Source organism: Corvus cornix, chromosome 12 (assembly GCF_000738735.6).
Source record: "Corvus cornix cornix isolate S_Up_H32 chromosome 12, ASM73873v5, whole genome shotgun sequence".
Taxonomy (NCBI): domain Eukaryota; kingdom Metazoa; phylum Chordata; class Aves; order Passeriformes; family Corvidae; genus Corvus; species Corvus cornix.
Genome location: NC_046342.1, coordinates 3,766,551 through 3,793,648, shown reverse-complemented (window position 1 = coordinate 3,793,648; position 27,098 = coordinate 3,766,551). Strand labels below are relative to the sequence as shown.

At 55.8% G+C, this 27,098-nt stretch overlaps 3 protein-coding genes across 4 annotated transcripts in view; 2 read left to right on the top strand and 1 right to left on the bottom strand.

Moving 5' to 3' along the window:
* Positions 1-12,094, bottom strand: part of RBM6 (RNA binding motif protein 6) — a 57,746-nt gene extending 45,652 nt beyond the window's left edge. Inside the window, exons 1-5 of one of the 2 annotated variants that reach the window (XM_010389916.4) lie at positions 12,009-12,094; positions 7,597-7,706; positions 4,060-5,398; positions 3,212-3,301; positions 2,144-2,213 (exon numbers count right to left, since the gene is read on the bottom strand). In XM_010389916.4, coding sequence (XP_010388218.2) covers positions 2,144-2,213; positions 3,212-3,301; positions 4,060-5,398; positions 7,597-7,640 — 1,543 coding nt within the window. In that variant the 5' untranslated portion in view covers positions 7,641-7,706; positions 12,009-12,094. Of the gene's footprint in view, positions 1-2,143; positions 2,214-3,211; positions 3,302-4,059; positions 5,624-7,596; positions 7,707-12,008 lie in introns of those variants that run through there. The other variant, XM_019280400.3, reaches the window with a different exon arrangement.
* Positions 12,095-13,686: 1,592 nt separating this feature from the next.
* On the top strand, positions 13,687-17,506 carry MON1A (MON1 homolog A, secretory trafficking associated). The gene is given in 6 exon segments (XM_039559232.1): positions 13,687-13,813; positions 14,038-14,057; positions 14,059-14,506; positions 14,699-15,464; positions 15,560-15,707; positions 16,162-17,506. Coding segments are annotated over 6 exon segments (1,650 nt in total). The 3' UTR covers positions 16,303-17,506.
* A 1,259-nt stretch (positions 17,507-18,765) lies between these two features.
* Positions 18,766-26,325, top strand: MST1R (macrophage stimulating 1 receptor). Its single transcript, XM_039559271.1, is given in 22 exon segments — positions 18,766-18,910; positions 19,338-20,642; positions 21,803-21,991; positions 22,072-22,197; positions 22,275-22,445; positions 22,643-22,739; positions 22,742-22,811; positions 22,902-23,079; positions 23,165-23,310; positions 23,423-23,584; positions 23,728-23,821; positions 23,925-24,155; positions 24,236-24,382; positions 24,458-24,617; positions 24,697-24,789; positions 24,866-25,087; positions 25,168-25,248; positions 25,321-25,502; positions 25,574-25,683; positions 25,779-25,944; positions 26,018-26,154; positions 26,234-26,325. Coding segments are annotated over 21 exon segments (3,990 nt in total). The 5' UTR covers positions 18,766-18,910; positions 19,338-19,424; the 3' UTR covers positions 26,244-26,325.
* Positions 26,326-27,098: the final 773 nt, after the last annotated feature.

The window sequence follows — 27,098 nt, the reverse complement described above, 5'->3', positions numbered from 1 at the left end:
CCCCCCACAGCTGCAGGCATTCTTCTCTCAAACACACTCAACATGCATACTCATGATTAATGTTATTTTTAACATTTCTGGACAGCACTCAAAAATATACAACCCACTCAGACTAGCTTAGCACATGCTCCTCTGAGCCAGGCTGCCATCGTCCCACCAAGCCAGTACAGCAGTGCAGGTGTATCCCAGAGACATCAGTAACCCAAAAGGTTTGCTTTTAATTCTTGTGGATATTTACATACAAACCCCACCACAAAAGCATCATTTAGCCCTTGACTGGCCTCTAGTTTCAAAGAGGTTTAGCTTTTCAGAAGTTAATATTAATTCAATTCTATACACTTCTCTAGGAGGAGCTAATGTGAAAAGCTGGATTAATTTTACTACAGCTCCTAGTTACCCAATTTCTAAAAGAAGTATTCACAATTCAGGAAGCTTTTATTGTCCTAGACATATCCATCTTGTGCAAGAAGGATCAGAGAGCTGTTTAAATGCAGCCTTAGGACATAATGCAAAACAAAGACTTTGGAGCCTCCACATAACCTAGAACAAAGCTACACCGCTTAAATGACTGATGTTGACTGGACAGGGTTAAACAACAGCTTTACACAGCTCATAAAACATGAGCTAATTTTAACTTCATTCTTTGCCTCCCCACAATTGCCAGAAAAACTTTTTAAAAATCCAACTTTGCAGCTGAAGAGACAGCCTGAAACAGAATGCAGCTTTTGGAGAGACAGCAGAAAACTGCAACCCTCACATCACATGTGACCACCTGCAGATACCGGAGCTTCTGCACATAACTTCAGACACTCATCCTGAGTCTCATCCTGAGCAGCCTTTGAAAAAGGGAATGGGAAGGAAGAAACAGCAGTTCTCTAATGAGGACAGTAAGTCCTAATAACACACATGGGAAGAGACTTACGAAGAAATTTCCAGTTCAAGTTGATTTATTACTGAAGTGACGTGTTTCAGAAGGAAAAAAACTCACAACAACTGACAAATCTCACCAGCACAGGCAAGAAAGCAGCATGTTGCAATTACTGTGTTGCAGTCAGCGCTGTGGGAGTGACGACAGCCATGCTGAACTACACTTAGAAAAGAGGAAAGGAAGCAAGAAAGACTAACTGTGCCCCTTAAGCCCTGTTTGTTGGGCCAGATAATGTGACACAGGGATGTTCTTTAGTTCAAAGGTTCCTGAGAAGGTTGTGAAATCTCCTTTGACGGCTTCCAGAAACAAAAATATACTTGAGAAATACCCCACTGCCCCAGTTTCTCTCCCCAGTTACTAAACACATTGGAAGCCTTTATATAATGTATTGACACCAAGAAGTCCAGCTGCTTCACATACAACCCATACTGGAAATTAAGAAAAAGCACTGATGAATGTAGAAGCCTCTGCTCTCCTAGGTTTAAAAAAAAAATTAAAATAGAATACCAGTTTCCAGGTATTTCCTACCAGTATTATCCAAACCAATCCCCAGGACTCACCCTTCCTACCATCGCACATCTTTGTTCCAGTACAACTTTCTCACAAAGCAGCCTTGTAAAATATTTCTTTCTTCAGAATCCTATACACACTGATCAGAAGTACAGCAGAACTTTATTCTTTGAATGAGGAAGAGAATCCAGACCAGTATTTGGATATTTGCTTATAAAACTTACTTTGTCTTTTTTTTTTAACCTGTCTTCATACCTAAGCAGGGTACCAGTTTCAGGTTACTGAAGGAGAAATGTTAGGATGGAACAGGTTTCCTGAGGACACTATTTGTGCAGCATTTGTTCCACAGTAAGACCACCTCAGAAACAAGATTTAGTAATAGTTAAAAAAAAACTATGGAGGAATTAACCTGCTGTCCCATGGCTTTACTCCTGATAGCTATTAGAACAGCCTTAGTGCTCTTCCTGCTGCTCCTACACCTCTCCTGAGGCAGCTGGACACATGCTTTACCTCTGAAGCAGCAGTGAGTATAGCCATCAGTTTTGAGGACAAGAGGACAAACTACAAAACTCAGAGGGCATTTTCATTAAAAAATAACTGCAATTAGTGCATGTAAGACTTTAAGCAAATTGCTCAAGAGGATATTGGTGTAAAAAATACCCTGTTGTCACCTTGAAACTAGAAGCACTGGAGAAGCATTCTCACCTGAGCTGTAATCTTTCAGTCGCAGGTCCTTCACAGGTGTCCCATCAGGCCCTCGGAAAGCATTGAGGATCTACAGGAAAAATGAGATCCACTTCATCTCCAAAATCAAATCTCCAAACCCAAGGTACTTGCCAATGTACATTTCCATCTCTCCAAGAGTTCTATTCTTTCTAGGTTAAGCCCGTTACAAACTGACACACTTTCCTAATTAAGTTCCAGCAGTACCTGAGAATTGTTACCAGGTTTTGAGAAGTATTTTTGGGTTTTGTTTGAAGAACTGAGCACCATTTACACCACAATTCAACTGTTCAAAGGTTTATTACACTGGTTTCAGCCAGACAGTTCAACTCAGATCCTTACTTAAGGTCAAAGATGTCCTACTGCCTTTAAGAAAATCAAAGTACAAGGGCAACTGTTCTGAGTCTTACCATCCTCTGAAGGACAAAGTTCCTGCTGTGTGTTCTCCTATATCAAGCCTCAGAAGCTGATCACTGCAGCTAACCCTAGCAAAAACTGCTGCATGTAGGGATTCTCATGCCTGGAACTGTCACCAAACAAACAAAAAAACCCCAAACTAAAGTCCTAATTCGTAGTAGAAGCTTTAGGAAACAGAGCTACTTTTACCTTGTAGCCTAGATCATTTTATGTTTTTTTACTAAAACCAGCAGGAACAGCAGACATCTTTTCCATCTTTGTAAGACCTCATTTAAGCAATTTCAAGTAACTAAGAACAAACAAGTTCACTTAGACACTACATGTCTTCTGAGCCCAAAATAGTAGTAACAATATTTGGTATATATAAAGCGGTGATGAAGTAAGGCATGTCACAGAGCCTGGAGTCAAGGCTTCTAGCTATCAACACCCCACATGCAACTGCAGAAAAACTCATCACTTCTAGAACCCCCAAAATCCCAGAATAATCAGATAACAGGTAACATTGCAGTGACTTCTAAATCTGGATTTTCCCCTGGGGAAATGACAGACCATCTGATATACATTAACCAGACCTAAAAGTGGTACTTTAGAAACCCTCAACAGAAGTTTCTGGATGAGAAACATCCCACTTACATCATCCTTTGTGGCAGTTTCAGGCACTCCTCCTAGTCGAATGAGCTTGCTTGGCTTCACATACTTGGGGCAGGTCCGGTAATCTTGGTCCTTGAGTTCACACAATCAAGATGGTTTTACAAATGAGAGATGCTGGCTCACAAGATACACAAGCAGTAGCAAAATAAACCAGGAGAAAATTCAAAGGCAAAGGCCCATAAGATGCCTGACTCAAAGCTTTAACCCCTGTTTGAGATTCAGGGAGCTCTGGAGTAGCTCTTCACATGCTCACTGACCTGTACAGTAAGATCTAGCTCCAGGAAAATAAAATGGGCAAATCATATCTCTCTGTTTTCCAGCACAATTGATTCCAATTCAATAGTAGTTACTCAAATTCAATAGCAGTTATTAACTCAGTAGTTACCACTACCTTCAGATTTCCAAGATAACCCTGAAGGAAAACAAAGTATGTACGAGAACAGTTGTACACAGGCCCACCCAAGCCAGCAGCTTCTCTCTGATACTGCTCATAAGCAATATCCAAGGGAAAATAACAAAATAAGTTTATCTGTAACCACTCTCCCCAACACCCTCTGTCTGGCCATTTTCAGCTTGGGGACTTTCTGAACCAAATCTGATTCTACATATTTAGCAACTCTCACTTTCTGAACTGCACTTCTCCTGAGAAGTGTTTCTGAGATAGAAAGGGTGCCCATTAAATAACCTGGAGCAGAGAACAATCTCAGAGAAAGATGGTGAATTAGAATAGAACTGAAGTGATGGGATATGGATGAAGACTCCTTCCCAACTCCTTCCATTCTTTGGCCAACACACATTTAACAGAAACATCAATTGACAAAACCACCTACCTGAAGGCTCTTATAGGGCCTAGAATCTTTGCTGGGTTTTCCTTCTGAAAAGGACTTGCCATGTTCATAATCAAACATCTGATGCCCTGGCAGCCGGTGATCCACATCACAATATTCCATGTTCCGGTAGTCTGTATCTTGCCTCCCAAGGAAATCCAGGTCACCTTCACCCTTTAACCCAAGATCAGAATCGGATCTTTGCTGCTCCCCCCCAGAAAGCTGCTGCTGTTGCTGCTTGTTAGCAAAGGTCTGAGGTTGCTCCTCTTGGTCCTGAAGAGTAGGAAGAGGTCCGCGGCTATTTTGGAAATTGTGCGAAGTGTCATCTTCAAGACCCAGTCCCAGGGATTGCTCTTCTCCGGCTGGTGCTTCCGAGTGTTGAAATTCTCCTTTTTGGCTACCAAAGGGAGTTCTGTCTAGACTAAGTGCAGACTCATCTCTTTTGCTGGTGCTTAAGCCAGAGCCCTCTCTTTCTGCTAAAGGTACAGTAGATTGATTGTGCCTAAAATCTACAAGGCTTTGATCCACGGGAGGCATTTCCCTATCTGAAAAGTCCATGGGAGGAGCCACGTCTCTGCTCCTAAAATCCTGATCAGATCGGGACCTGTGCCTATTTCTGAAGTCTGATGATGGTGCATTCCTGTTTCTGAAGTCCAGATCAGAGGTGCCCACACCCCTGAAGTCCATATCAGGTACATCCCTATTTCTGAAGTCTGAATAGGAATGTTCTCTGCCCCTGTAGTCTAACTCAGACATGTCTCTTGCCCTAAAGTCTGAATGAGGCCCATCTCGACCTCGGAAGTCTAAATCATAAGACCCCCTTCCCCTGAAGTCTGATGGAGGTTCGTCCCTGGCCCTGTAATCCATATTATGTGCTTCCCTATCCCTGTAGCTCATGCGGAACGTGTCCCTGTTCCTGAAGTCCCCTGAAGGAACATCCCCACCCCTGAAGTCCATAGGGGGCCCTTCTCTCTCCCGGAAGTCTCCAGAGTACATATCCCTGCCCCTGTACTCAGAAGGGGGTGGCTCCCTGCCTCTGAAATCCATCTGAGACTCATCTCTGCCCTGGAAGTCAGATGGTGGGAAATCCCTGCCCCTGAAATCATGGTGCCCCTCCCCACCTCTGAAGTCACTACGTGGTCCATCTCTAGCTCCATAGCTGAAAGAAGGTTCCTCTCTGTTGGCAAACTGAGGATTGAGGAGGCCTGAGAGTGCCTGGATATCAAAAGGAAGTGATTTTCTGCCAGAGAAGTTGCCAGAGTGTCTTTCTTGACCAAGACTATCAAGGGAAGGAGGATATTCCCTGTTCCACCCGGGAGCAAACCTGTCTTCTTGGCTCCCACTGTAGAAATAAAGACAGTATTATTCATAACGTGCTTAAGAGTCTGAAATCTACACAGCAGCACATTCTTCTCTAAACTTTTATAGAGCTGTGTAACAGTCTAAGATCCGCAGAAGATATTGATGTTTGGCAGTTTAAGATGAGGCAGCATACGACAGATGTGAGAAAGTAAACTTGGGTGCTCCCATTTCAGCACAATTTCCAGAAGCACTCAACAGGGAATACCTGCAATATTAATGGGTTAATGATGGTAGCAATCCACATAGTCCTGCACTGCACACAGCTCTGCAGCTGTCTGAGGTGCCAGCAGCTGGTGTGTTGGTTCATTAGCATCACCAGCACATGCCTGTGAGGAACCCAGGAGCTTAACCTCTCCGGGCAGTACGGAAACAGCTAACTTAACACATCATCCTGAGGCACGTGAAAGCAGAGGGTACCAAACAGGCTTTATTCTTTATTAACATGCTACAAAGACTCATTTATGCTTCCTTGTGCTGGAGTCCAAACTGGCAAATTCTGAAAGCCATCAGTTCATCAGTTCAGACACTGAGGGTGCCTCACAGGACTATGCCAACAATCAACATCCAAGATATCCCTGTGCTCGTGCCTCCAGACTGTCTTACACCAAGTTCACAAGACTAAGGCTGTGAGCTCTCCCAATATCTCCATAAAAACACGCAGGAAGAAGTTTCCTCTTAAGGCAGTTTTTCAAAATCCAATGGGGCTTTTTTTTTTTTTTTTTGAGATGGAACAATCTGATTTTTCATCTAAGCAAGGCTCCAATACATTTTTTAAAAAACAGAATAATACAGTATCAGCACATTTTAAAATAACACCAAATGCTACCCAAAGCAGTGGACATTTCCTTAGCAAGTCATGTTGTACTCTGAGTTTCACTAAAGAATCACTCACCAAGATTAATCAAAGCATACACAGATTTCCTAAGGTACACGGTCCATTTCACCACCACGTAAAATACCAATTAAAATTTGGATCAAGGTCAGCATTCCCCACCCAATACACTAAAGAATGATGCCAATAAAACCCACTTAAAAATCATAACAACAGCACTACTGATATCATCACAAAACACAATCACTCTCATCAACACTGTTACTACATGTTCTGGAGGATACTGATTTTCATCAGCTTTCTCAACACACTACAGTAGACAATTATTTGAAGTATTCTTATGGCAGAAACCTAAGGTATGCCATGAACAGTACCTTTATCACGCTGATTTTCAAGGAACTGAGGTGCACACATGAGCAAAGGACGAAAGAACTATGCACAACAAAGGAAAATTCTAGATTTTGGTGGCTTCATTTTTATACCCAGAGCTCTCTTGAAAACACAGGTCCCAGTAACAACCAGAGGAACACAAATTAATAAAAATATTGTGCTGTGCAGGTCAGCTGCACATTAATCTTTACAACAGTTGCAGTGACATTCAAAAATGTCTTATGAAGGAGTGTATGGGGATATAGACTTTTTGGAAGTGCAAGTAGTGGTAGGACAATGGGAAATTGGTTTAGACTGAAAGAGAGTGGGTTTAGATTAGATATCAGGAATAAATTCTTCCCTGTGAGGATGGTGAGGCCCTGGTACAGGTTGCCTAGAGAAGGTGTGGATGCCCCGTCTCTGGAAGGGTTCAAGGCCAGGTTGGATGGGGCTTGGAGCAACCTGGGATAGTGGAAGGTGTCCCTGCCCATAGCAGGGGGTTGGGATGGTCTTAAAGACAGTCTTTAAGGTCCCTTCCAATCAAACCATTCTGTGATTTTATGATATATGGACTTATTAACCTCATGGAAAGAATTAAACTCTCAAAATTTTCATAAAATCATGTGTGCAATGAATGTGCCAGTATTTCTGAACTCATTTTTTTCTCTTACAGGTGTTAACAGCAAATAACACCAAAAGCCATATGGCACTCACCTTAGCTCACAACAGCTAAACTAAGTATCACTAGAAAAGGTGGTGTGGAGAATGACTAGAAATATTAAAAGCAGCTGTTGCTTAAAAATTAGATAAAAAACTTCAAAGAAATGCAAAAACCATCAATGAACTTGCCTGTCCTTTGGCAATCACAACTAGGTCCATAGAGACCTCACAACTTCTACCAAAACAGCGAACAGAGAGTTCCCATGGCTTATTGTACTTAATAGTTCCTGAAACAAACTGTACATTTAAGTGCTTACCGAAAAGACCCCATTCTGTTGCCTTGTCGATGGTCTCCCCACATTTTGATCTTGTCTGGTAGGCTTCCAGAAATGGTTAATTCACTCTAACAACACCCAGATACCACAACCTGTTGAATAAGTAACATGATGATAAGCCACAAAGAACACATATGACAGGGGAAGAACATTGCTGGTTAGAAGGGGTATGTGTAACATCTGATTAGGATCCACAGATAAACAAGACCACACTCAGGCATGAATGAACTCAAGTGTTGAATTTCTCCACGTTCAAATTTTTAAGCGTCAAATGACTCCTGAAATCAAACTGTCAATGTGGTGGGCAAACAATTTGATATCTGCTTTGATTAACATAGAGCTTTCCAACATACTGTGCTGTCTGACACTATTCAGGGTGCAGCCAGAAATGTGAGAACGCCGCCATCTATAAACAACAAGGACCGCTGCTGAACAACAGTTTGCAATTAATGCTTAATCCAAACTATTTTTGCCAAAAGCTCTTTGCCGTTCAAGGAAACGATCACCACTCTTGGTCTACCATGGATACCCTGCCCTCAGAAGTATGTAGATAACAGAGGAGGTTTTGCCAATAAATCATGACAGGCACTGTTCTCCAACGCTGCCCTCATCAAGCGAAGTGACGCAAGTAACACTTGCCTCAACAGAAATCTAAAATTTCATCCACTTCCTCCCACCAGCGGAGAAGGTGAGGATTTCCTGGCGATAACCAAAGCCAGGACTTGAAATAGGAAGTACTTCCGTCTTGCCAAAAAAAAAAAAAAGAGAAAAAAAGAAAAAGAGAAAAAAAGGCTGCAGCAGAGCATGGAGAAAACTTGAGGGAGATGACAACCTGATGGCCTCAAACCTCCCCTGGCCAATCCAGCTGCAGTGGTGCAGGAGGGCTGCCATGTCACCAGACCAAGGCTGGGAGACCTGGGGCTCACATGCTGTTCCGAAGAGGGATTATTTAACTCCAGTGGTTCAGGGGACAGAGGACAGTACAGTCACTGCCAGGCCTGATTGGAGCAGCTCTCGTCAAGGAAAGGCACACAAAGTCCTGTTTGTTCTCCCTTCCAAAGGTCAGCACTGCCATACCGGAGGCAGGTCAGCAGAGCAGGTTATGACAGACCTCACACCAGGGAGCAATTCTAGATGCTGCTGCTGGCAGCTGTCTGTGCCAAGGAGCTGAGGGAGCTGCCGTGCCAAGAGAGAGTCCATGCTCTTGCCAGGGTCCACCACCCGCCAGGGAAGGCTCAGGTGGGAGCCAGGGACAGCAGGTTCTGGCACACTCAGAAACCAAGTATGTAGAAGCTGAGGAAGGCAACCTGTGCAACCACTGCTAATCCATCCACTCCAATGTCACTTCCAAACCAAACAGGTTCATTCACTTGGCCACTCAAGCCCGAGAGTACCAGTCTGCTCACATTTTACATGGCTCTTGATAAATAACCGCCCTGGTCCCAAGGATTTCCTCCATCTTTCTGGAAGGCGAATCTAAGAGAACCAAGATCACACCCCCTTCACAGCGAGGGCAGGCAAAGGGAGATGGTTCCTGTTGTCAGCCAATCCTTTCATCCGTGATCTTTTTCAGCCCGCAGACCTGGCATTTCTTGCTCTTCCCTTCTTGATTTCCCTCCCCCACTCCAGCTCTCCTAAAATCAACAACCTTACCAACACCAAAATAAAATCCCTTGCCAGCTGGGAACTGTTTAGACATAATATTCAAATTATCAAACTGGGAAAAAAATACCACTGGACAGCTACCAGGCCCGGCGCAGATCCGCTGAGCCATGCGCAACCTCCAAGAGCGTGAGGTCATGGTTCAATGACACAGGAAGCAACACTGGCTCCGACAGCCCCCACTCAGCCTGATTTGCTTCCTGCCTCTGCCTCTGGCAAAGCACCAGGTGTAAGTTGTGCCAGCTTGTGCTTTACTGGGTCTGCACCACGGATGACCCTCAGAAGGGAGTTATATTTAAACGAGGTCACTTCAGTGATACTCTTTACCACACAGCCCCACAAACCAAGGTGACAGCAAACTGCAGGACAGGGACAGAAGGATCTTAGCCTGGCTTCCACTGACGCCAAGATCTCCTGAAGGTACACCCTGCTACAACTGCTCCAAAAAAAGCACACCGTGATGAGACACCGTGAGGATTCACCCTTCTGCCACGGGCAGGTAGCTGCCAGCTCAGCTCCCACCTCACAGGTAAATGCTGGGAGACAGGTCAGTGGGAGTGAGGCAGTTTGCCAAAGACACCCCAGGCCAACAGCAAATCATGGCAAAAATCCTCCTGCATGCTTGGAACTGTGCATCCATTAGTTTTGTCATACTCTGGTCACAACCAAGTGTTTGAGGAGATGGAAACAGTCCAGTCACTCGCAGAGCCCGGACTGACAGCTCTTTAGGACAATAATGAGCTGTTACAATTACCCTGCACATTCGGGAGGGCAGATATGCATCATCTTTCCCTACTCCTATCCCAGCTGGCTCTGCTTCCTGGTGGCAAAACCTCAGCTCCACTGAGGATACAGAAGGCACAACTAGGGGAAGCTCTGTTGTGGTTTCAGTTCCTCCAACAACTGCTGGTCACACAGTCCTCCCAGGAGAGACTGGTGGAGCTCCAAATGCTCCCTGGCAATTACACCCAAGGACTTCCTCAGGACCATGCCTCTGCCCTCCCCAGTGCTTCCCCAGACAACTCTGGGGAGGCTCCTGACTCAACTTCCCAAACTGCACGTGCCAAGCCTGACAGCAAATTCTTGGATCTCTTATTCCAATTTATATCCTGCTATGGTAAAATAATGGCTTTAATCATGGGAATTGTGCAGCTGAGCCAGACTAAGCAACTGGTCTTCTTCAGGACTAAATAAAGACATCTGTCAAGGGGCAGAGCGGGAAATGCCAGCACAGCCCTTGAGCATCTCCTCACCAATTTACACCCAACTTCACACCTTTTTTCCAAATATGGGGGAGAGAAGGGTAATTGGTGACAGACTGGGTGCTATTTTCAGAAAAATACTCTGATATTCACAGCTTCTCTCCAAACAGATTTTGCCAAGACATGGTATTTATAGAGCACAAGGAAATCAAACACAGAACTACACATGAGAACAGAGGAAGCAGTTTGCTGTGGAACAACTTTCTGTACCCAGTAAAGGTTTTGTAAGGCTGAAGAAGGAAAAGGCCTCTGTGAAACTCAAGTACTGCAGGATATACAAGAGAAAACACTTCCCCAAGCTACAGTAACTGCAAGTAGCCAAGAAAGCCAATTATATCCAATGTTAAAGTTGGAGATGCCTAATTCAGAAGAAATATCAAAAGCATGTCACTGGCATGTGAAAGTGAAGGGAGAGGGAACCATTTTGGCTCTCATGGGTATCAGGCTGGAAGATTTTAATTAAAAAAAAGGGGATGTGTGTGCTTTTCATCTGTATGATGCTTCTAAACACATGTATTAGAGACAATTAGGTGAATTTCTAACACACACCCCGCCCCATTACTGTCCTGACCTTGCTTGTCTCAAAGGACTTCACAGGTGCATTCCCAACCAGGGAGTGTTGGGAAAGACTCACACCATCAACACCCTGCTGGGATAGGAAAGTGGATTCCACCTTCAGCAGCATTTCTGAAAGTCACACCACACAGCAGCAGCAACACCAGCCTCTTGCGGAGCCAATTGTTTTAAAAAGCAGAGCACGGGAGGTCACTGTCATCACTCCCAGCCGTTCCTGAGCACTGCCTTACCTGGCTCCACCAGAGCCAGACCACATCCTGCCTCCACCTAAGCCTTTACTTACAGCCCAAAATCCCATTTAGCCCCTCACTTGGGATTACATCCGCTAACACACAGCTCCCATCAGATCCCTCTGCATCCCAGCAGGAATCCAGCTCACTTTGGTCCATCCGTTTTACAACCACAAGCATTTCGAGATGGACACACATATGACCTGGTGCAAAAAAGGCCCTAATCTTGATCAGGGCCTCAGAACAACATCGAGACACCCAGTAAACACCACAACTGCTGACAATGATACACGTGGCATATCCCATGTGGGATATCGTATCCTGATCCAAGGGCCGAGCTTCCCAACCCCACAACCCACATCCCACTGGGGCGTGGGGTCCTGATGAAGACACCGAGCCCACAGCTGAGGGCCCACAGCACCAGGACCTGCTGTCTCACGTCCCGCAGCGGGGCCGACCGCAGCCTCACTCTACTCCCGCACCACGGGTGACCCCAAAACAGACACCTCCCCCCCATCCTCATGGACTCCGCAGCCTCCCCGCCTCACCCCGGACAAGCCCATCCCCGGAGCCCCTCAGAACACTCCTCGCCCCTCCCACTCCACTGAGCGAGATGCCCTTTATCCCAAATGATCCCCTTTATCTCCCGGGAGACCCCCATCACCTCCTCCTCCTCTTCCTCCTCCTGCTCCGCCGCTCCCGCCTCGCACAGGCCCCAGAGCCGCCACGGCGAGAACCCGGAACTTCCGGCTCCCTCCTCCTCGCGGGCACGCAGGGGGTGGTGGGAATTGTAGTCTCTATCGCCCCGTCCCTGCCGCCCCCCTCGGCCGTGGCATCGAGGCTCACAGACTACAACTCCATGATTTCCTCCCGGAGCGTACCGCCTACAACTCCCATGATGCCCCGCGGCGGGTCGCCGCGATGGCGGGGGTGTCCCTGCGGTCGGGGCCGGGACCGGGGGTAGGGCGGGAGGTGACCGCCCGCCGCCGGCTCCGAGCCCTCCTCCGACCCGCCTAGGCCGTCCCCAGGGGGCTGCAGGGCGGCCCCGGGAGAAGCCGCGGAGGTGGGTCCCTGCGCGTTGTCCTTAGTGGGGGTCTCGGGCCTGGGTCGTGTCGGGGCTGCAGGAGCGGTGACACTCAGCGCTGAAGGGGGAAGGGTCCGGGGGGGTCCGTGCTGGACCGGGGTGGGGGTCCTGGGGTGAACCTCGCCTACGGGATGGTCAGCAGGGTGGGGAGGAAAGGTGAGGACGGGGCCCTGATCCACTCCCCGGCACCCTCCAGGGCTGTCACAGGATTTTGGTGGGTGTCTGGTTCACCCAGCTGAGGACTGGATCCCAGTCAGCTCCCCGGCATTGTCTAGGGCTGTCACAGGCTCCCCCAGATAAGGACAGAGCCCTTACCTGTTCCCCAGTACTCTCCAGAGCTGTCACAGGATTTTGCAGGGGGAGGATCTGGCTCCCCCAGGGGAGGACGGAGCTTTGAGCAGTTCCCCAACACCCTCCAGAGTTGTCACAGGTTTGGGGGGGGGGCTCCGTGAGCTCCCCCAGGTAAGGACAGGGCCCTGATCCACTGCCTGGTACTCTTCAGGGCTGTCACAGGACTTTGAGGGGGCGGGTCTGGCTCCCCCAGATGCGGTGTTAGTTGGGATTGGGTTTGGGAGCAGAAGGTGTCCCAGGGCATGGGGCAGAGCCCGGGCTCCATGAGCTTCCCTAGCAACTGGGTTCAGAGGCACAAGCTCCTAGCCAGCCAGCCTGCCTCCTGTTGTTTTTGTTTGTGCTCTCTTTTGGGCTGGTTTTCCCCCAGGGAAGGGAGGAAGGAGCAGGCTGGAGGCATGGCCTCTGCTGGAGAGGGCAGCCAGCTCCCGGGGTGACGCCATCTGTGCCAGCTCAGGAGGAGTGTCAGCAGCCTCGTCCCATGGCAGCCACCTAACCCAGGCAAAGGAGGGCAATAAACCCCTCCCTTTGCAAACACGAGGCCTCTGGGATCTCAGGTGTGTGGGACAAGCTCCATCCAGGGCCGTGTCCCTTCCCCCTTTTGCTGCTGGGATGTGGCACAGGGAGTCTGAGCAGCTTTCACGGGGGAAATCGGGGCCAAGCCTGGATGAAAAGTGCTGGGGCCAGGGGACTGGAAAGAGCTGGGGCTGCGTGAGAGAGGAAATCCTGCTGGATTAGAGCGGCTTTCCTGACGTCTCACCAGGGCTCTGTGCTGCCTGCTGAGCCAGCGGGATTGGGCTGCGGGTGCTGGCCTGGCCCCGCTGGAGAACAGAGCATTTCAGGGCCCACTTCGAAAGTGAGGGGACGCAGGGGTGACACTGTGGGTCACACACAGGTCCTGCCCCGAGGAATGGCTGCAGATGTCCACAAGAAGAAAAGCTGGGAAGTGCCCAATGGGTCCCTGGCACCAGGAGATGGGCAGCACGCGGAGCGGTCCGAGAGCCCCACACCAGGGCTGGCACAGGGCACAGAGCCAGGTATGGAGCACAGCTCACCAAGGGGGAGAAGAGCAGCTCCTCATGTGGGGTGGGACCTCCACAACCCTGTGGGCAGGGGGAGACGGGCCCACTGATGACTCCCCACCAGCAGGACTTGCACCCGTGGGGTGCTGTGGGATGGGGAGAGGAGGCAGGTCCCCTTTACATCCTTCTGCCAGCGTGGGGGACACGTGGACAGATGCTGCATGGCTCGTTGTTCCCAGGGGCGGGCCAGGAGGGAGCCCATGTTCGTGCACACCCGCTCCTACGAGGACCTGACCAGTCCCGAGGACGGGGTGGCCGCAGCGCGGAGCCCGGAGAGGAGGCGGGGGGAGCCAGCTGAGCAGAGCAGCATGGAGCAGATCAGCAAGGACTTCAGCGAGCTGAGCACACAGCTCACGGGCATGGCCCTCGACCTGGAGGAGGAGATGAGGCCAGGCAAGGAGGGGAAGCTGGAGCCGTCCCCGCAGACCACCCGCCGTGACTCGGTGCTGTCGGGGAAGGAGGAGGAGGACATGACCATGGATGCCTGGCGCATGCACCGGAAGCACGTCTTCGTGCTGAGCGAGGCGGGCAAGCCCGTGTACTCCCGCTACGGCTCTGAGGAGGCCCTGTCCAGCACCATGGGCGTCATGATGGCCCTGGTGTCCTTCCTAGAGGCTGAGAAAAACGCCATCCGGTCCATCCATGCAGGTACTGCCCTGGGGGGGGAGTGGGATGGGGGGGTCACAGCCTGCCCATCCATGCACCTGCCACCATGGGCGATGTTAGCTGTCCCCAGGGGCAGATGGGTCGCTGGGGGGAGAGGCTGCAGCCTGGCTGTAGCCCCGGGGAGCCAGGCTCACAGGTCTGTCCCCGGCCCCCCGGGGACTCCCCCCCAAGCAGATGGCTACAAGGTGGTCTTCGTGCGGAGGAGCCCGCTGGTGCTGGTGGCAGTGGCACGCACCCGGCAGTCAGAGCAGGAGATTGCCCACGAGCTGCTTTACATCTACTACCAGATCCTGAGCCTGCTCACCTGGACCCAGCTCAACCACATCTTCCAGCAGAAGCAGAACTATGACCTGCGCCGGCTGCTGGCTGGCTCCGAGCGCATCACCGACAACCTGCTGGACCTCATGGCCCACGACCCCAGCTTCCTGATGGGCGCCGTGCGCTGCCTGCCCCTGGCCGCCAGTGTCCGGGACGCTGTCAGCAGCAGCCTGCAGCAGGCCAAGGCCAAGAGCCTGGTCTTCTCCATTCTGCTCTCTGGGAACCAGCTGGTGTCTCTCGTGAGGAAGAAGGATCAGTTCCTTCACCCCATTGACCTCCATCTGCTCTTCAACCTCATCAGTTCTTCTTCCTCCTTCCGGGAGGGTGAAGCCTGGACTCCCATTTGCCTCCCTAAGTTCAACTCCAGCGGTTTCTTCCACGCCCACATCTCCTACCTGGAGCAGGAGATGGACCTGTGCCTGCTGCTGGTCTCCACTGACCGTGAGGACTTCTTCACCGTGTCTGACTGCAAACGGCGCTTCCAGGAGCGCCTGCGGCGGCGGGGGGTGCACCACGCTCTGCAGGAGGCCCTGCGCACGCCCTTCTACAGCGTCGCCCAGGTGGGCATCCCCGACCTCCGGCACTTCATCTACAAGTCCAAGAGCTCCGGGCTCTTCACCAGGTGAGGCCCCAGGGAACCACTGGGCCAAGGCCGTGGCATGTGGTATGGGCCAAGCCCCTTCTCCAGGGGTTTAACGGGGTGCTGTGTTCCTGCAGCCCCGAGATTGAGGCTCCCTACGTGCAGGAGGAGGAGAAGGAGAGGCTTTTGGGGCTTTACCAGTACCTGCACAGTCGGGCCCACAACTCTTCACGGCCCCTGAAGAACATCTACTTCACAGGCCCCCGCGAGAACCTCCTGGCATGGGTAAGGCCGTTGGGGGTTTGGTGAGCCTGTCTTCTCTGGTCCTGTGTGGTGGGGAAAGAGGGTGGTGACGCTACACAGCACCAGCTCCGTGGTCCCCAGGGGAGGACCCCAGCCTGTGCATGATCCTTTGGGGGGTGAGCCTCCCCCTGTGTGAGGGAGGGACAGGCAGGGGTAGCAGTGGGAGCTGGTGAATTCCAGCACCAAGAGCTGTGCCTTGTGCTGTCATGAACTTAGTGCTGTGGAGAAAACCCACTCTGGGGGCAAACCCCAGGGTTTGGTTCTCCCACTTCTGAGCAAACTAGATGCCACCCATTTAGGGTACCCCACTGCCACTTCATGTCCCTGCACTGGAACCCCTGTGCCCATTCCTGGTAGCCCATGGGGGGAAGATGGAGTGCCAGCCCCAAGTAGGGCACAGTCCTGTTGCCAGCATGTGTCCTGTTCCTTCTCACAGGTAACCAATGCCTTTGAGCTCTACGTATGCTACAGTCCCCTGGGGACCAAGGCTGGCGCCATCAATGCTGTCAACAAGCTCATGAAGTGGATCCGCAAGGAGGAAGACCGACTCTTCATCCTCACACCCCAGACATACTGATGGGCATCACCCAGGGCATGGAGCCAGCTGGGAGAGCCCCCACTGTGCTGGGGAGCCCATTCCCAGGGATTCCCGGGCCATGTGTCCAGGGGAGAGGGCATGGAGGGACCCCAGAGCACAGGGAAACCCCACCCGTGGGACTGTCCAACCTGGGTGTTAGAGATGGGGTGCACAGGGAAAAGGAAGGGGATGAGCAGGACTTTGTCTCAGCTGCAGGCAGTGCCCCAGCTGGGGGGCTTCTCTTCCTCTGCAGTCCCCAGCTCCATCCCTTGTTGTGGGGGTCCTGGAGTGGGGGTGCCAGTAGCCCAGGTTACTGGAGGGGAGCAGAGCCCTTGGGTCCTGCTCCCTGTGCCTGGCACCTCCCCTCTCTGACATCCTGTGGCTGTGCCAAGGGTGGGGGTCCCCAGGGGAGATGTGGCAGCACTGAGGGGACCCCTATGTTGCTGTGCCCACAGATGGCGGGTGACACCGCCCAGGCAGGGGACAGGGCTGGCCTGGGGCACACACTGCTCCTGTCCCTGCCCTGGGGAAGCTGGACCCCCCAAGTGCCGGGGAGCCTCTGCAGTCCCAGAGCAGGTTTGCCCCCTTGGCATCTGTATGAGCTTGGACCCTTCCCACTGTGGCTGTGAAAAGGATGTCTGTCCCTGGGGACGCTGGCAGGCAGGATGGGTCAGCCTGCCCCAGCTGGGACAGCAGGGTCCTGCTCACCTCACCACAGGGACACAGAGCAGCCCCAGAGAGCCAAGGTGCCAAGGTCTTCACCAGGATGCTTGTGGGCTCATGGTTCTGGCTGTGGGTAGGGGACCCTAAAGGGGCAGCTCGAGCACATCTCCTTGGAGATGCCCCTGGTATAAGGCCGTGGTGCTCCCCAGCCCATGGAGGATTTTCCCTTTGGCACGGGAGCACCTGTCCCCCAAACCCAGCCCCTCAAACCAGCTACACTGAGTTTTCTGCACCTCCCTGACCGCCCCAGGCACTGGTGTGGGGCTAAACACCCGTGAACAGCCCAACTTCATGTTTTGGGGCTGGCTGAGTAGTGCTGGAATAGGTGTTGGAGGAGGGGCAGAGCCATCAGGGTGGCACCCCGGCACAGAGGGAGCTGGGAAGGATCCGGCAGGGCTAGCACAGAGATCTGCTCCTGTATTTATGCTCCTGCCAGAGTGTAATCGCTTGTCTTTGCTCATAAACATTATCTGGACCCTAAGTTCAGTCTTGTCGCGTTCCTGTATGTCCACTGGAGTGGGGGGATGACCAGGCTGGAGGGGAAGTTTGTTCCAAGTCTCTGTACGGTGCAGTCCAGCCCCGGGAATCTGCTGGGAGCCAGGAAAGCTGCCAGGGAGTGATGCGAGGCCGCCGGGGTTGTGCTGGCAGGAGGAGGCGCTGGCTGAAGACTGGGAGCGGCAAAATCCCCGGGCTGAGCTGGCCACGGCCAGCTCATGTCGAAACCGAGCAGAGGCGCAGCCAGAGGAAGGGGCTGTTGGGTAAGGCCCGGGGCCAGCGGAACTGCCGGGCCTTGCACAACACGGGGCGGGAGCTTGGGAGGGCCGGGGCTGGCCAGGCGGCAGGCGCAGGGCATTTTCGCCAGGCTCAGCCTCTCCTGGGACCAAAGTCCCCAGCGCCCTGCTCACCTGGAGGAAAAGTCCATGTGCAAAGCTGGGATCCACGGCCCCAGCGTCCGAGGGCAGCAGGGCACTGGGAGGGCAAATCCATGTGTGGATCGGGATGTAAAGGATCTTCCCGCATCCCTACGAACAGCAGTCCCTCCCAGAGGTGCTGGCACCTCCTGCCACTGCGGGCAGCCAGGGAGGAAAGGGACATGAGACACACAACGGGCACAACAGAAATAACCCTCACAGCTGCCCTCGCAAAGCTGTGGCTGCCCCAGCTCTGCTCCTTTCTCCCAGCTGGGAACTCCCGTGCTGAGCCTGTGCTGAGCCTGCCGCACCCCTGTAGGCCTGGAAGCGAGCAGCAAACGCGGTGCCGGCGCGGGAACTTTGGGAAGCGGCAATTCCGATTCCATGTGTCGGGGTGTCAGCCGCCCCTACGGCAGCGGGGCTGTGGGCTGCGGCAGAGGGGCCAAGGGGTACCAACATGCAGGACCCCACTCGCACCCAGGGATGCTGTTGGCAGCCACCTCCCAGCCACGGGGATCCCCCGACGGCCATCCGGACCTGCAGCGGGCACCCGAGGCACTGTGCCAGCCCTGCATCCGTGTCCCGATCAGCGGCCCCGACTCCCACCCGTGCGCCTCTTGGGCACCGTGCCCAGCCGTGCCTGTCCCCGAGGGTGCCCAGCGACCCTCCGGGTACCCCGATCTCCGTGTTCCCCAAGCACCCCCGTCCCCCCGGGCTGCGTGTGCCGGTGCCGGCCCTCGGGAGCCCCGGGAGGCGCGGGGAGGACCCGCCCACCCCGTTCCGCCCTGTCCCGTCCCGCCTCGCCCGCTCTGTCCCGGCCCCGCTCCGCTCCGCCCTGTCCGGGCACGGCACGGCACGGCACGGCAGCGCCCAGGTGAGCGCCCCGCCGCCCGACACCGCTCGGATCGGACCAGACCGGACCGGACTGGACTGATGGGGGCGGGCAGCCGGACCCAGTGGAGACCCCGGACCCGGTGAGCTGCGGCGGGGTCGGGGATGAAGGCCGGGGGTAGTTCGGGGTCCAAGTCCGGGGAGGCTGGCCGGGGCCTTGTCCTAGTCCCGCAGGGATTCCCAGTCCCCGTTGCTGTCCCGGGGGCTGGCAGGGTCCCTATCCCAGTCCCCGGAAGAGGTCATTGCAGGGCAGAGATGCCCCAGGGTGACAGGCAGCGTCTGTAGGTGGCAGAAGGCAGGATTTGTCCTTCTGCCACAGGCAACTTGGCATCACCTCCTACTCATGGTATTTCGGAAGAGGTTTGGTGTGACTGATCCTCCCTCGGCAGTACCCATCATCACCTGGCCCCCGGGAACCCTGGCACCCCCAGCTGACACCCGGCTGTGACTGTCCCCAGGGTCCTCACCTAAAAGAAATGGGTAAAACCCTTCCTTTTTTATTTTTGGCAGATGTAATGGTGGCCCATCCTCCATATGTTCTGAGCCTGCTGGGTGCTGAGCATCATCGATAACCTTACACCAGTGGCACTGCACAGCATGGGCCTGTTGTGCTGTGTGTGCCTCTGGCTGCTGCTCGCCCTGGCCCCGCTGGGTGCCAGCACCTGGCAGTGCCCCCGCATCCCTTACAGCTCCACCAGGAACTTCTCCATCCCCTACACACTGCCCAGCCTCGATGCTGGCAGCCCCATCCAGAATGTTGCTGTCTTCACCGACTCAAACAGCCCGGTCACTGTCTTTGTGGCCGTCCGCAACCGCATCCTGTTGGTCAGCCCCGAGCTGCACCTGCTCTCTGTCCTTATCACCGGCCCAGTGGGCAGTGCCAAGTGTGAGATCTGTCACCTGTGCCCAGCCACCACAGATGGCCCTGAGGACACAGACAATGTCCTGTTGCTGCTGGACCCGCTGGAGCCGTGGCTGTACAGCTGTGGCACGGCACAGCATGGGCTGTGCTATCAGCACCAGCTGGAGGTGCAGGACGGTAAGGTGGCCATCACAGCCACGCGCTGCCTGTACTCAGCCATGGGCAACAGCCCTGCGTTCTGTCCTGACTGTGTGGTCAGCCCACTGGGGACCAGTGCCACTGTGGTGGCCACCTCCTACGCCTCCTTCTTCTACCTCGGCTCCACCATCAACAGCAGTGTGGCGGCACGGTACAGCCCACAGTCAGTGTCCATCCGACGGCTGAAGGGCACCTTGGATGGCTTTTCAAATGACTTCCAGTGGCTGACGGTGCTGCCACAATACCGCAACAACTACACCATCCACTACGTGCACTCCTTTGCCGACGGGGACCACGTCTACTTCCTGATGGTGCAGCCGGAACGGCCGGGATCGACAGTGTACCACACGCGCCTGGCACGGCTCAGCACCCACGAGCGCGACCTCCGCCGCTACCGCGAGCTCGTCCTCGACTGCCGCTTTGAGTCCAAGCGCCGACGCCGACGCAGCAGCGAGGAGGATGCTGAGAGGGACATCGCCTACAATGTGCTGCAGGCAGCCCATGCTGCCCGCCCTGGTGCACGCCTGGCCCGCGACCTCGGCATCAACAACACCGACACGGTGCTCTTCGGTGCCTTTGCTGAGAGCTGGCCAGAGAGCCGAGTGCCACGGGAGAACTCAGCCGTCTGCGCCTTCCCCCTCCGTCTCCTCAATCAGGCCATGGAGGAGGGAATGGAGAAGTGCTGCGGCACCGGGCACCAGCCACTGCTGCGGGGGCTCAGTTTCTTCCAGCCGCTGGAGTATTGCCCACACAATGTGAGTGCTCCACCCTGTGCCGAACCGGCCCGGCGACCCTGGGGGCTGGCTGGGATGTGGGAAAGTGGGTTCAGGATGCTGGGAAACACTGGTAGAGCGGGATGGATGGTGGGGTGGGGTAGGGCAGGGGGAGAGCAGCATCACCACCCAGGTGTGAGTCAGCCCAGCAGCCACCCACCACCTACTGCAGGGGCTGCTGATGCACCCGAGGATGCCGGGTGCGGGCGGGGATCCTGTTGAGCCCCCCACCTCACTGGCACATGTGCCGGCACACGGGCACACTGCCGCATGTCCTACATTGGGCCAATTCTTCTCCTGCTATGGCTTCCCCGGGAGCCTCGACTCCGGCCCCCCGTGGTGACTGTCCCTGGACCCCAGCCACCCTCTCCAGCTTGTTTACGTGTGGGGGGTGGGAAAGCCACAGGGCCTGGGTGCTTTGCAGACTGCATGTGTGAGGTGCTGGCTGCTCCTGCCGTGTCCCCCAGGCCCGGCCACCGCCTTCTCCGGGCAAATAAACCGCAGGCGGAAGTGCAATTAGTCACTGGGGTTCCTCGTCTGCCGCAGCCGCGGGGCAGGAACACCGCGTCCCAGGTACAAGCCCCGGCACGGCCAGGATGCAGATGGGTGGGCACCCCGGCAGGGCCCCCTCGTTGCAGCAAATGACACGAATTTTGGTGTTCTCAGCCAGGCGCAGGGCAAGGTGCAGCCAAATCCCCTCCTTTTCCTGCACGGAGCAGACAGCTCACTGCTGCTGACTCACACTGCAGCAGGGGAAACCCAGAGGGGACCCCAGCCCTGTGCACTGGGGGCGTCCAGTGGGGACTCCATGGCTCCTGGTGTCCCTCTTCAACCCCAGCCCCTCGCCTAGCTCCAGGGGTCAGGGAGGACTGGGGTTGGAATGTGCATCCTGTGGTGCCAGCACGAATAACTATATCCAGATGGGGTGGGAGGGGAGGGCAGGATCTGACGCCACGTGGGGACTGCGGGAGGGCCTGCCCATGTGGTTTTTTCCCCAGAATTTTCTCAGCCTGGAGGGGAACTTAAGCAATCCGGTGCTGCCCCAAAATATCTCACAGCTCAAGTGGGTGCCTACCTGTGAGGGTGTGGGAGTCAGGGTGCCAGGGCCAGCTTCAAGTCACCCACCCCATGTTTGGCCACAGGTAAACCTCTCAGCACCGGTGGTCAACACCAGCTGCTGGGATCAGCCCACCCTCATCCCCGCTGCCTCCCACAAAGTGGACCTGTTCAACGGGCAGCTGACAGATGTCCTCCTCACCTCCATCTTCGTCACCGCCATGGGAAATGTCACTGTGGCCCACCTGGGCACAGCAGAAGGACGTGTTTTCCAGGTGGGATGGGGGGTCAGGTGGGGTGGCAGGTCCTGGCAGGCTGGGGGGTTTGCTCAGCCCCCTGCTCTGCCCTGCTGCAGATGGTGCTCCAGCGCTCCAGCTCCTACCTCCTGACCTTGTCCAACTTCTCCCTGGGAGAGCCAGGGCCAGTGCGAGGTGCCATGGAGCTGGAAAGCCACTCGCTGTTCTTCACTGCTGGCACCAAGGTGAGTGGGGGGTCTGAGGGGCATAGGGCGAGCATGGAGCTCCATGTGCCTCCCTCATCTCCGCTCTCCATCCCCAGGTGTGGCTCCTGAACGTCACTGGCCCTGGCTGCCGCCACTTCTCCACGTGCCAGCGCTGCCTGCGGGCCGAGCGCTTCATGGGCTGTGGCTGGTGTGGGGATGGGTGCAGGCGCCGCCACGAGTGCGCCGGCCCCTGGGTCCAGGACAGCTGCCCACCCGTCCTCACCGACGTAGGTCTGCGCTGCCGTCCCCCGCTCCTCACACCTCCCAAGCTCTTGGATAGGGAGGGACATAGCAAATGGGGTGGCATGTGGTGGGACCCCGTTCTTGGGATGGGTGTTGTGTCCCTCAGAGAAGGGGATTTCTGGACTTGGCAACCATCACTGGACTTTGGGGGCTTGGGGTGACACAGGTGCCTCTCCCACAGTTCCATCCCCGGAGTGCCTCGCTGTGGGGTCGGACACGGGTGACACTCTGTGGAATGACGTTCCGCTCCCGCTCGGACCCTGATCCCAGCCACAGCCCCCCCGTGCCTACCAGGTGGCAGTGGGACAGAGAGGCTGCACCGTGCTGCCGGAGGAGAGCGAGAGCTACAGGTGTGCAGCGGTGCCGGGAGGGACCAGCAGCAGAGAGGGGTCTGGGGCTGCCCCCCAGCCTGGGGCTGATCCCCCTTCACTGTCCTGCAGACCCCTGCCCACCTCGCGCCGCAAGGAGTTCGTGGATGTGCTGGTGTGCGAGCTGGAGCCGACAGGGACAGCAGCAGTGGGGGGCCCGGCCAACGTGGTGCTCACTGTGAAGGAACCTACAAGACACTTTGGCTTCCGGGTCTACGGCTCCTCCACCCTCGGCGGCTTCGTCTTCGTGGTATGGTTCCACACTGGCAGGGCCCCTGGCAGGGTCGGGGGGGTTTGGCTCACTCACCCACCCCTCTGACCCCATCTCTGCTCAGGAGCCCCGCGTCAGTGCCCTGCACCCCCCATTTGGCCCCCAGAGGGGTGGCACCCACCTCTCACTCCATGGCAGCCACCTCTCGGCGGGGAGCAGCTGGCAGGTGATGGTCAATGGCTCCAACTGTGCCCTGACTGGGCAGCCCAGGTACGCCCCTGCCTTGCCCTCAGCATGGCACAGCAGGGTCCCCAGCACGGGACGGCCACGGGGAACCCCTGCTGTCCTGCTGTCCCCCCAGCCACGGCTGCTGTGTCTCCAGGCAGGGCAATGGGACAATCCAATGCACGGCTCCCGCTGCTAGTGGCCTGGGCGCAGCCTGGGTAGCCCTGTGGATCGACGGGGAGGAGTTCCCGGCCCCCGTGCCCTTCCAGTACCGCCCTGACCCCACTGTATCCGCCATCGTCCCCAGCTGCAGCTATGAGTGAGTGAGTGGGCTTCGCTCCCCTGGGTGAGGGGACAGCCCTGGCCTCCCACTGCCCTGGCTGGGCTGGATGATGTGCTGGGAATTGCAGGCACCCTGGGGACCACGTGCACCCCAGGGAACCTGATCCCTGCCCACCGTAGGGGCTCGCTGCTCACCATTATCGGCGCCCACCTGGACTCTGTGTATCGCGCCAAGATCCGCTTTGAAGCCGGTGGTGTGGTTACCCAAGCCACAGTAAGCACCGGGGTGTGAGGCCATCACCCCCCGGCCCTGCCCACCCCACCCCAATCTCCTGGGCACTCTTCCGTGTCGGTGCTCAGCATCTCCTTGCCCACAGGAGTGTGAGGACCCGCTGGCACCAGAGCGACTGCTGTGCCACAGCCCAGCCTTCCCCTTCGAGAGCAAGGTGGAGGTGGTGCTGGGGAACCTGAGCGTGCTGCTGGATGGCGCCGATGGCCGCTGGCTGTTCCGTGTCCGCTACTACTCCCGGCCCAAGGTCTTCCCCTTGAAAGAGCAGGAGGGCGGGCGCCTCCGCCTCAAGCCCGGCGATGATGAGATCAAGGTGCACGTACGTGGGGCAGTGGGGTGAGCCAGAGTAGGGGGTCCCACTGCTACAACCCCCGAGTTCACGGTGCTCTGTCCGGGCAGCAATTGGGGCTGGATGCCGTGGCCACCTGCATGAACATCACCATGACGGTGGGGGGCCGGGACTGCCACCCCAATGTCCTGAAGAACGAGGTGACGTGCCGCCTGCCCCGCGAGCTGCACCTGCCCCCCACTGGGGCCCCCGTGGAGGTAGGAACCCCCCAGGTGGGCAACCACCCACCCCAGTCCCCCCATCCCATCCCTGCTGAGCCCCTGCTCCTCCAGATCTGTGTGAACGGAGCCTGTGAGGCGCTGGGCTGGGTGCTGTCCCCCCCCACCTCGCTGGACCTTGCCGCCAGCCTGGCCCTGGGCACTGGCATCACCTTCCTGGTCTGCTGCATCCTGGCTGCTGTGCTGTTCCACTGGCGCTGGAGGAAGAGGCGGGGTGAGTGCCGTGCTCACCAGGCACTGTGATAACCCCCAGACCCCTGCCACGCTACCCCTACCCCCACTGCTGCCTGCAGGTACGGAGAACCTGGAGCTGCTGGCACAGCCCGGCCGCAGAGACCCCCCTGTCACCACCCAGCGTCCCGGCGTCGACTACAGAGAGGTGCTGGGTAAGTGGGTGTCACTGGTGGGTGGCAGGGTGCTGGGTGCTGCCAGCCCTCACCCCGCCTTTGCCTGTCCCGGCAGTGCTGAACACAGCAGGCACTCCTGGCCCCGTGGGGCCCCGCACACGAGTCATCAGTGCCGGTGCCAATGGCAGTGCCGCGGGCGGCGGATCCCCCATGCCCCTGCTCAGGGCCACATCCTGCTGCCTGGAGGATCTGCGGCCGGAGCTGCTGGAGGAAGTGAAGGACATCCTCATCCCTGAAGAGCGGCTTGTCACTCACCGCCACCAGGTCATCGGCAAAGGTGACTCTGCACCCCGATTTGGCCATGGCATCACCTGCCCAATGTGTGTGGTGCCAGCTTTGCGCCGCCTGTCCCTGCAGGGCACTTTGGTAGCGTCTACCACGGCACCTACACGGATCCACTGCTGGGGGACCTCCACTGCGCTGTCAAGTCCCTGCACCGTGAGTAGCTCCCCCTCCCATGGGTGCTCCCACGGCACGGCAGCAGAATGCCCACAGCTCAGCTCTCCGCAGGCATCACAGACCTGGAGGAGGTGGAGGAGTTCCTGCGCGAGGGCATCCTCATGAAGAGCTTCCACCACCCCCAGGTGCTCTCGCTGCTGGGGGTGTGCCTGCCCCGCCATGGGCTGCCCCTTGTCGTCCTGCCCTACATGCGCCATGGGGACCTGCGCCAGTTCATCCGCACCCAGGAGCGGGTAGGGGGTACTCCGGAGGGTGGGGGGTGATGGGTCCCAAGGTCTCCTTGCTCACTGCTCCCATCTCACAGAGCCCCACAGTGAAGGAGCTTGTCGGCTTCGGGCTGCAGGTGGCTCTGGGTATGGAGTACCTGGCCCAGAAAAAGTTTGTGCATCGGGACCTGGCAGCTAGGAACTGCATGTAAGTGTGGCTGTGCCCTCCAGACCTCTGCCACAGGGTCACTGCGTGGGTCTGGGGGTGCCCAGGAGTCCCCACCTCAACCTGGTGTCCCATAGGCTGGATGAGACACTCACGGTGAAGGTGGCTGACTTTGGGCTGGCACGGGACGTGTTTGGCAAGGACTACTACAGCATCCAGCAGCACCGCCACGCCAAGCTGCCCGTCAAGTGGATGGCACTGGAGAGCCTCCAGACGCAAAAATTCACCACAAAGTCTGATGTGGTAGGCATGACCCCCCTCCCCGTCCCCCATCCCCATCCTACCTGTGTGCCCACGGCAGCTCTCTGCTCGGCAGTGGTCCTTCGGGGTGCTCATGTGGGAGCTGCTGACGCGTGGGGCATCGCCATACGCCGGGGTGGACCCCTACGACATGGCCCACTACCTGCTGCGGGGGAGACGCCTGCCACAGCCCTCCCACTGCCCCGACACCCTGTGAGTGGAGCTGGGGGTGGGCAGGGTGGCAGGGGGTTGTCCCGGGGGGCTGCCAGCGCTGACTGGGGTGTCGGTGCAGGTATGGGTGATGCTGAGCTGCTGGGCGCCAGCGCCCGAGGACAGACCGTCCTTCACCGGGCTGGTGAGTGAGCTGGAGCGTGTCCTGGCCACGCTGGACAGTGAGCACTATGTCAACCTGGCTGTCACCTACATCAACCTGGACTGGGGTCCCCCCTTTCCCCCTGCTCCCCCGGGGCAGCTGCCTGATAGTGAGGATGAGGATAAAGATAATGAGAAAGAAGAGAAGGAAGAGGAGGATGAAGACACCTCTGTGTGCTGATGGGATTCTCTGCACCACGGGGGCTCCCAGACCCCCATACACCATAGAACACTCCCCCGAGGAGGGATACAGCATGCAGCTGGATGCTATGGGGCACCCTCCCTATGGGATGGGTGCTGGGAGGCAGCTGGGTGCCGTGGAGTGCTCTCCCATGGCTCGCACCCAGACCCTGCTGGCTGCTCCCCAGGATTGGTCCCACGCCACAGGATGCTGGGGGCTCAGTCCTGCGCTGGCTGGGTGGTGTGGGGCTCAGCCCCACAGTGATGAGTCTGGGGTCTGGGGTTCAGTCCCACCGTGGATGAGTGCTGTGGGGCCCCAGGCTCAGCCCCAGTGGGTGCTGTGGGGTGGCCTGGCCTTCCCAGGGCTCCCACGGAGTTTCCAGCCTCTTGGCTGCTCAAATCACTCATTAAAACCTAATTGTATTTTTTCCCTGGCTGGGGCTGTGTCTTTGAGGGGGCCATGCCCCAGGTTGGCAGCACCCCTGTGCTCCTGCATGGGTGAGGTGTCTTCCCACCCACTCCCGGGGCACCCACCTCATGGGAGGCACTGATGAGGGGGCACCCACCATTGCTGTGCCACGAGGGCACCCACCATTGCTGTGCCA